Source organism: Phaenicophaeus curvirostris, chromosome 3, assembly GCF_032191515.1.
Source record: "Phaenicophaeus curvirostris isolate KB17595 chromosome 3, BPBGC_Pcur_1.0, whole genome shotgun sequence".
NCBI classification, from domain to species: Eukaryota; Metazoa; Chordata; class Aves; order Cuculiformes; family Cuculidae; genus Phaenicophaeus; species Phaenicophaeus curvirostris.
Window position 1 is genome coordinate 69,493,553 of NC_091394.1, and position 9,314 is coordinate 69,502,866.

Below are 9,314 nucleotides of genomic sequence, written 5' to 3' on the forward strand. Positions count from 1 at the left end.
ACCAGCTTCCCGTAAGTGTTTCCCACGCCCTCTGCCTCCTGCATGCAGTCTTAACAGCACAAGGGCCTGCTACTTCTGCTTCACATCCCAGAGAAGGTTTTTTTATGACAATTTCATGCCAAAAGTGTGCCTTTCCCCGTAACTGCTCCTGCTGTGTTAGCAGGGCAGGAGAGGAGCTGTGATAGGCTGGTCCCTCTCCATCTACAGCCAAGAATGAGCCTGGCCCCAAGCATCTTGGGTTGTTGTGTGGTGCTTGTCGGGCAGGTGGCTGACATCCCTCTGAGATGGAGATGGATATGTGGATATGTTGTCAGTTATTCAAGACAGAGCAACAATTGCCATGATTTCTTCTTGTCTGAGTGACACAGAGAAGAATCTTTGATATTTTTAAAACATTCAGAAACCCTGTCTGGAAAATCTGACCCTTTGGAATCAGCCTAGTAACCAGCACTCTGCTACCTCACATCACCGGGGCTGAACGGCAACCATTTACACTGTGTAGATTAATCATAGAATCACTAAATTGGAAAAGACCTTTCAGACCATCAACTCTTTCCAGCTACCTAATGGGGCTACAAGAAAGCTAGGGAGGGACTGTTCACAAAGGGTTGTAGTGATAGGACGAGGGGCAATGGGTCTAAACCCGAGAGGGGCAGATTTAGACTAGACATAAGGAAGAATTTCTACACGATGAGAGTGGTGAGACACTGTAACTGGTTGCCCATCCCTGGAGGTGTTCAAGGCTAGGTTGGATGGGTCTTGAGCAGCCTGATCTAGTGGGATGGCAGGGGGATCGGAACTGGATGATCTTTAAGGTCCCTTCCAACCCAAACCATTCTATGATTCGACATTCCTAAGCACCTCATCTGCCCATCTTTTGAATACCTCCAGGGATGGTGACTCAAGCACCTCCCTGGGCAGCCTCTGCCACTGCCTAAGAACCCTTCTGGTGAAGAATTTTTTTCCTGATGGCTGATCTGAACCATCCCTGGTGCAACTTGAGGCGAAAATCTTTATTGATCTGTGGATCTCCACGATTTTCAACTGAATATTGAGACTCTTTGATCCTGACTGGAAGCCTCCCAATAACAAGAATTGTATTTTTACAATCGTGAGAGGGATGCCAGCCCGACAGCACGGGGGACTGGGGAAGGCTGCCCTGGACTACACTTCCCAGGCGCCCGCGGGGCGGACTGCGCGCCCGCCGCCATTTCCCTTCCCCCGCGCGGGGGCTGCTGGGAGTTGTAGTCCGGAGCGACAGGAAGAAAATGGCGTCCAAGATCCGCGTGGTGCTGAGGCCCGTGAAAAGCATCGTGGTTCGCTTCTGCCCCTTCGAGCCCAACGTGGAGAGCACGAGGTGAGGGCGGGCTCTGGCCTCCGGGCCCGGGCTCGGGCTCAGACGGGCTCCCCGCTCTGTGAACCACCCGGGGAGCGGGCTCCGAGCGCTGCGCGGCCCGGGGGGTGGGGGAGGAGGAGGAGGAGGGGTGGGTGCGGACGCTTTGCTTGTATTTTCATTTATTTTAGGGTAGGGAAGCGGTTTGGGGCGGGCGGGGGTCACATGGACCGCAGTGCGGCCTCGCCCCGCTACAAGAAGTAGTTACTATTACAAAAAGTGGAATATTTTTGATTTAAACTAAAGTAGAGATAGGTTTTATCTAAGTAATTGGAGCTTCTTGAAAGTTAGACAAAATGTCCCTCTGGTAGCACTTTTTGTTTCAAACGGTATTTTCCCGGACGCTGTTCGTTCTCCGGAGATGATAACGTCGTGTGTTCAGGGTGATCTGTGCTGAACAAACACCTTTTCTGAAATGATCTCTGTGTCAAATGCAAGGTCAGGCAGAGCTGGAGCCAGCTCCAAATGAGCAAGAGTTTTCACTGTTGTGAAGTTCGTAACGACATTAAAATTAGTCCTTTGAAAGTAATAGAATATGTATAAGATTTCTGGGAAAATCTATACGTATGCACGTAAGTAGGAAATAGATTGTGTAATAGCTTTTTCCTGATTCCATGATTGATGGAGATCACTCCCTTGTGTTGCCCAGGCCTGATAAAGGATGCTTGTTTTCTGAAACTCCAGAACGAGTCTTTAGAGTGTTTATATTCCAGAATTTTTAGCCCAGGCCTGCACCCCTCATACCGGTAGGAGAATGAAGGTAGTCAAAGTGTGGGGAGAGCAGCCACCCCAGCTGGCTGCTGCACAGGTCACAGCACTGGCAGGTGCAGAAACGAAGCTGCTGTTGCTGCAGTGACCTGGACTTACTGTCTCTGTAGCCAGAATGAGTAGGAAGATGTCCTGGGAGCAAACCACAAGCAGCATCTGTTGTTCCCTCTCTGGAGGAGAACACCCTTTCCCCAAACTTATGCATCTGCTGTACTTTAATGATCTTTACTTTAATGATCTTACAATCATAGAATCATTAAAGTTGGAAAAGACTTCAAAGATCATCAAGTCCAACTGTCAGCCCAACACCACCATGCTGCTGAACCATTTCCTGAAGTTCCCCGCCTACAGGCTTTTTGAACACTTCCAGGGAATGAGACTTCACCACTTCCCTGGGCAGCCGGTTCCAATGTTTGACCACTCTTTCAGTAAAGAAATTATTCCTAATATCCAGTCTAAACCTGCCCTGGTGCAACTTGAGGCCATTTCCTCTTGTCCTATCACTTGTTATTTGAGAGAAGAGACCAGCATCCACCTCTTTACACATTTCTTTCAGGCAGTTGTGGAGCGTGATAAGGTGTCCCCTCAGTGTGCTCTTCTGCAGACTAAGCAGTCCCAGCTTTCTCACCCACTCCTCGTAAGACTTGTGCTCCAGACCTTTCACCAGCTTTGTTGCCCTTCTCTGGACATGCTTCAGCAACAAAATGTCTTTCCTGTGCTGAGGAGCCCAAAACTGAACACGGTATTTGAGGTGTTGCCTCACTAGTGCTGAGTACAGAGGGACAGTCACTTCCCTATTCCTGCTGGCCACACCATTTCTGAAGGCTTGCATTTATCAGGACTTTGTAATTTAGCCTGAGCAGAATCTTAACGTTTCAGAATGAGAAGACACTGTATTTGTCATAAAGGTTCATGCTAAGTGTTGCCAGGATGCACACAGCATTCATTTTGTGCTGATTTCGGGAGTATCTTTGCCTAAGCGTAGACCCTTGCATGTGGGCACGTGCAGTTTAGCTTTACCAAATGATGCCGGGAGATGCCCCTCTCAGTTGCTGAACTTGTGGGTAAGAGTCTGTAATCACTAATCCAAATGCTGGTAATGGGAAGAGAGAGGGGGCAACGGCTGCTGGCTCTATCTTGGTAATTATCTGTCGGAGGAATCGAAGTAATTATGCCTCTTGAGTGATGCAAGTTCTGCATCGATAATTGTAAAATGTCGATTTGCAGTAGCTTTACAGACACATCTACTTTTGAAATGAACTTAGTAGCACAACTTAGAATGTCTTTAAGCTGCCAGAATGTCAAGTAGCTGTCATGCATTTCAGAAATTGGCAGGAGACCCATGATGTTAAATAAATAAATGCTGTCTCAAACCCAAACAATAGAACACTGGCAAGCAGTGGTGTGTAAGGAAAAATGAAAATTGCTTTGCTGATTTTTCTTATTGTTACTAACCTAGCTGAGAGAAACACAGGAAGTGCATGCGCTGAATTTTTACAAAATTCTTTTGTATGTTTTTTATGTGTCAGCATATAAGGAGTATCCGTTTGGGTTTTTAAGAGTGATTATTTCATAAGAAGTGCCTGCATAAAATTATTAAATAAGAATCCTATTTTGATTTACTTTTGTTGCCCATCAATATAATTATTTTCAAATTAGTTAGAGAAATATACTTACTATAATTTATGTCTATATCATATTTAGTATATTTTCAAATATATTTTCAGAAAATTTCTTGGATGCATAAACCATAAAAAAATCCAGGCTACTAACAAAAACTGTGAAGTGACTGCTGATGTGAGACATGATGGGTCTGAACCACTTGTAGATGTTATGTTTGGTAAGGAGCTCATTTTTAATCTTTACAAAATGCCTTCCATGTTTGTGTGCTTACAATGTTACTGTCCTTTTTGTGATTTTTTTTTTATTTTACAGTGTTTGGGCTTTTTTCAGTTCTGAGGAACAGATAAATGTTGTGCAGCTGGGAGGAAAGAAGGGCAGGGGAATCACTAACAGCCTGTTGTGTATATAAATGTGCATATGTGTCTTTGTGCTGGAGTTTTAGGTCTGATGGATCTTAGATCAAAGAACTGCTTAGCTTTAGGGTTGAGTCTACTTTTGTAGTGACGTACTTGTATGACCTTGCAGTCACATATAGTTCTTGGGAAGTAAGTATAGCTCTGTTTTAATGTTAGCATCTGTTCACTTTCTGTGAACAATTTTTTTTATGTTGTCTCTGGTGGAGGCACCTCAGTCTTGAGAACAGAGAAGTTAAATGCTTTTAGGTGCTTATGCAACTGATCTGCTATACAGTTTAAAGGAACTGCTCATGGGGGTAAGACCATACATGTGCAGATGGACTTGCAGAATGAGGTCAACTGATGTACAACAAATTTCTTGGTTTCCTGTGAGGATATAGTGAGCAGGCAGAGAATTGGTGGTGGAAATTTCATCAGTTCTGGAAGTGGCCCAGAATCTAGGCTGTGAACAGATGGCTCTAATCTGCTTTTGTCCTTTTCTCTGGCTGCATCTTCTTTCCTGCTGTGCTGTAATGGACTAATATGTCATGTAGACCATTAAAGTTTTCAGTATTATCGATTCTCGCTACCCCCTTTTCTTTAAACTTCCATATATTTTATAAATCAGTAGAAATGTCAAGAGTGTTGAGTGTAATCAATTTTGCTGAGGACAGTCTAGTTATTTTCCTGTTGACATTGCTTGTTTCTCCCTCCCCCACGCCTCTGTCTTTCCCATCCTTGCCTTTAACTGCGATGTATTAAGACTTAAGCAGTAAAGCTTAATGTTTTTTACAGCATAAAACCAAAACAATTTATTCCACTGATGCCAAGAGCTACAATTCTTCATATTTTAAGACCTGTTTTTTTACCAAGTGAAGGGTTAGGAAACACAGGGTTGGAACTTGGATGACATACATGCTACTGGTTTGAGTATGGCTTTTTATCTGCAAATTTTTGAATAAATAAATAATTATCTTAGGTACAATACTTAACTTATGCCTTCTCCTTGTTTTAAACTAATTTATTTCAGAATTTTAGAAATCATAGTGCTCTCTGTTTTCTTACATCATAACCACCAGATTGTGTAAATCAATTCATTGTTTTCGCTAAAGAACTATGTTAAACGACCGTGGACAACATGCTGCTAAAATGCTGAGCCATGTGTGAAAGTTATGCCTTCCAGTGCCTTCTGCGCCTTCTGTTAGATGATTTTGAGGGCACATTCTCCATAAATATGTCTTCTTGCTATAGGTATATCTAGATAAATGTTTCAGATTTTTCAGTAGTGCAGTGCAGAAATGAAAACTACATGTGTATTGTGTGTGGTTTAATATGTTTGTTTGTTGGTGTTGCATAATCCGATTCCTTGCTAAGTGGAAAACCTTCTAATCGGACAAGATGAGCAGGGTATTTGGATTTATTTATGCAAAACAGAACTGCAGACTAAATTAATTGTGACTTAAGAGTTTGACTTCTGGATATTTTTTCCCTTTACAGCTGATGGAGAGCGATTGATAATGAAGGGAGCCAACTTAACAACAATAGAAATGTTAACAGCATTGGGGTCCAGGTGTGATGCAAAAGAGCTTAAAGAAGAAGAGAAGAGCAAGAAGAAGAGTCGTTGAAGAACAGAAAAATAATTGCGTTGGCATTTACATGTGTTAAAAACAGCAGGCTGCACAGAATGCTTTTCTGCTATGCAACAAAATCTGAAAGAGGAAGATGGCTGAAACACTGACCAGTTTAACATGCAGCAGAACAAGCTGTATAAATGTTCCCCATCTTTAACTGGAGGAGAACTTAGTGGAACAACAAATCTTCTAACACTAGTGGGTCAGACTTGAGATGTGTGAATTACATCTTTCTAAGCAGTTGCCTCGAAGTCATCTGCTTATCGGACTAATATCACATGTATTTGCGTATAAATGTGAATAATGCACGTTAGCTATTAAAGTAATATTATGATGAAGACAGATCTCTTTGGACATTGTTTCCTACAAGATTGCTATTCAGTGGAATGCGAAATACTATTACAGTGGTTATTATTTTTGAAAATTATTAAATTTAAAGAGAACTTTGAAAGTATTCATTACTGACTTAGCTGAGGGATAGCAAGCTGCAAATACAGAGTGGATTTTGTAATGCTATATTTATAACATGTTTGTTGCTAAGTCCCTGCCCATTTACTTCCTCTGTTTTTCAAGAAAGTATGAAATTTGCTAGACTGTAAATTTAGCTCAGCAATTAAAGTGATGAGGTAATGGGTATGTGAATACACAGTAGATCTACTTGTCCTGTATAAAAGTAGCTAAGGTTACCTCAAAAGGAAGGGTAAGTTAGGGATTTTGGTAATTGCAAAATAGGGCTATCTTTGAAGTTTGATTTTGTAATATTTTTGTCACTTTTGGGAGATTTCATTAAATATTTTACAAAGATCAAAGGGAAGGCTTTATTTGGTGTTCATAGCCCTATGTCCAACCCTATTATTTGTTGAAGTGTGTTCTTAGATGTCTCATCTGTATTGCAAAGCTCTGTGGGTTTGGGAGGGTTGATCTCTCCTCAGGCTGTGCAGGTGAAGGTGTCAACTGCACACGTATTTAATGTGTATCGGTTTTGTTCTAGTTCAATTGGTAATGAAAATGTAACTATAAAGTTCCAGGTTTGAGAATTGCACATGCAGTAGCATTGAGAGGCATTAGTTCTACCTGGTGTTAATCAGATATCCAAGTTCTGTAAAATTGTAGTATATATTTTTCCAAAGTTAATTTGGCAGCAGACTTAGGGCACAAATCCAAAACGATTTTTACCTTTCTTTTGCTGATTATTGTAAATGGACATTGTCCTTTCTGAAAACAGCATTGTTTTAAATAGCACTGTCAAGGTCGTTCTTTGCAGCTTCTTCAACAGGATGCTGAAGTTCAAGGTGATACGTTGGAGAAGCAGAGCTGTGCTAAAGATGTTTGATGATATTTTATGGTGGCTGCCTTCATGTGTTTGCAAGATAAGACGATTGGGGCAGATGGGTCCATGAAGCTTAGACAGGGGAACAATAGGTGTTAACAGCTTAGTCTGGGATGAATACCTTCACTGCAGTTTGTTATCCCTTTTTTTTTTATTAGGCCACCAGGTCTTCTGAGTGGTTTCAGAGTGCTGAGCTCCTGAACCTGTTACTGAGCTCCCTTCTAGGTGAATGAGAAGGTCTGAAAGTTTCAGAGCATTTTTAAAACCTCTCAAGCTAGAAGAGTATCCTAGAAAGTGGGCCATATAGCAGTAAGGCTCGTCAAAGGACAGTTTTGGTTTCTCTTTTCCTCCTGATCACCGAGCTTAGAAGAACATTGTATAGCATGACTTTGCCCAAAGAAGCCTTACAAGGAAAGAGAGGATTGTTCAAGTGGAAAAGAACACTTGAGAGTCCTTGAGAGCTAACCTGCAGAGAAGGACTTGGTAGTGCTGGTCAACAAGAAGCTCAAAATGAGCCGGCAATGTGCACTCGCAGTGCAGAAGGCCAACCGTATCCTGGGCTGCATCAAAAGAAGCGTGGCCAGCAGGTTGAGGGAAGGGATTCTGCCCCTCTATTCCTCTCTTGTGAGACCTCATTTAGATAACTGTGTCCAGTTCTGGAATCCTCAATGTAACAAGAATATGGAACTGTTGGAACGGGTCCAGAGGAGGGCTACAAAGATGATCTGAGAGCTGGAGCACCTTCCATATGAGGACAGGCTGAGAGAGCTGGGGTTGTGCAGCCTGGAGAAGAGAAAGATTCAAGGAGATCTTACAGCAACCTTCCAGTACCTGAAAGGGGCCTACAAGAAAGCTGGACAGGGACTATTCATAAAGGCTTGTGGTGATAGGATGAGGGGTAATGGGTGTAAACTGGAGAAGGGCAGATTTAAACTAGACATTAGGAAGAATTTCTTCCCGATGACGGTGGTGAGACACTGGAACAGGTTGCCCAGGGAAGCTGTGGCTGCCCCATCCGTGGAGGTGTTCAAGGCCAGGTTGATGGGGCCTTGGGTAACTGATCTAGTGGGATGATCCCTGCCTGTGGCAGGAGGGGTTGGAATTAGATGATCATTAAGGTCCTTTCCAACCTTAACTATTCTATGATTCTAAAAGCACTGCAGAATTACTAATTGCCTGGTTAATCATGTATTCACACGTATTCATATGCTCAGAAGCCCTCTTGCTGTGATGTATCAGTGATTTTTTTGATTTATTTTTTACCGGGCTTTTTTGGCAGTTTGAACAATGTCGGTGTGTAAAATTTGTGTTTAAATGTGAAGCACTTATATCCATCCTAAATAATTAGCCATCTCTAATTCCTTAAAGAGTGAAAAAGAGATCAAATAATATTAACTTTCTGTAGTGTTTATTTAGCCCAAGACTGGGGTTCGTATTTAAGAAGACACAAAGAAGAAGTAAGGTCCTACTTGGGCTTTTTGTAGCTGAAATATGTCCTCTCTGCTGTTGAAGAAAAGTGACTTTTTTTGTTCTTCATGGATAGACATCCTGTTCTCTGTGTCACACACTTATTAGGTGTTTTCATTTTACTCCAGAGCTGCCCAACCTTTTTGCTTAGGTTTAGGCCAAAGGACTGTAATGTAGTCATTGAGAGATGACTTGACCATGCAGTGGATGAAGTTGCTTAGCTGATGCTGCTTTTGTTGTGTGTGCTGGTAGCTGCAGTTTGCAGTGATAAAACTCCAGTATGTTTCATGCATGAAAAAGTAGTCCTGACTAGGATTTGAATACATAAGGTATAAAAAACCCCCTCATCCTGGATAGAAAAATAAATCTAAAAATGTGCATTCTCAAGACTACAAGATATTGAGATGATACAAACAGTATGGGCAAGAAGGTACTCCGCTCGTGATGATTGTGCTAGCATGTAGAAAATTGTTCTCCCTGTACCATGTAGAAAAAGGTATGAGTATTTGTCAAATAAGCTAAAGATAATCTTAAATTAATTTCTTCTCTATGCATTTAGATAACTTTGCTTTGAGCTGCTCACACAGTATTCATTTCTGCTGTGGTGTGATTGACTGAAACAAAGCCGAGCGGCCTGCTGCTCTGACATCTTCCTGACATGCACAGTTCAAGGCTGTGGATGTAGAGGGTATTAAGGTCAGTCATGC

The 9,314-nt window shown here is 42.1% G+C and overlaps 1 protein-coding gene across 1 annotated transcript; it reads left to right on the forward strand.

The window, feature by feature from the left end:
* Positions 1 to 1,247: 1,247 nt before the first annotated feature.
* Positions 1,248 to 6,864, forward strand: MRPL53 (mitochondrial ribosomal protein L53). The gene is made up of 3 exons (XM_069854275.1): positions 1,248 to 1,357; positions 3,889 to 4,001; positions 5,677 to 6,864. Exons 1-3 carry the CDS (start codon positions 1,269 to 1,271, stop codon positions 5,802 to 5,804), a joined length of 330 nt encoding a protein of 109 aa, XP_069710376.1. The 5' UTR covers positions 1,248 to 1,268; the 3' UTR covers positions 5,805 to 6,864.
* Positions 6,865 to 9,314: the final 2,450 nt, after the last annotated feature.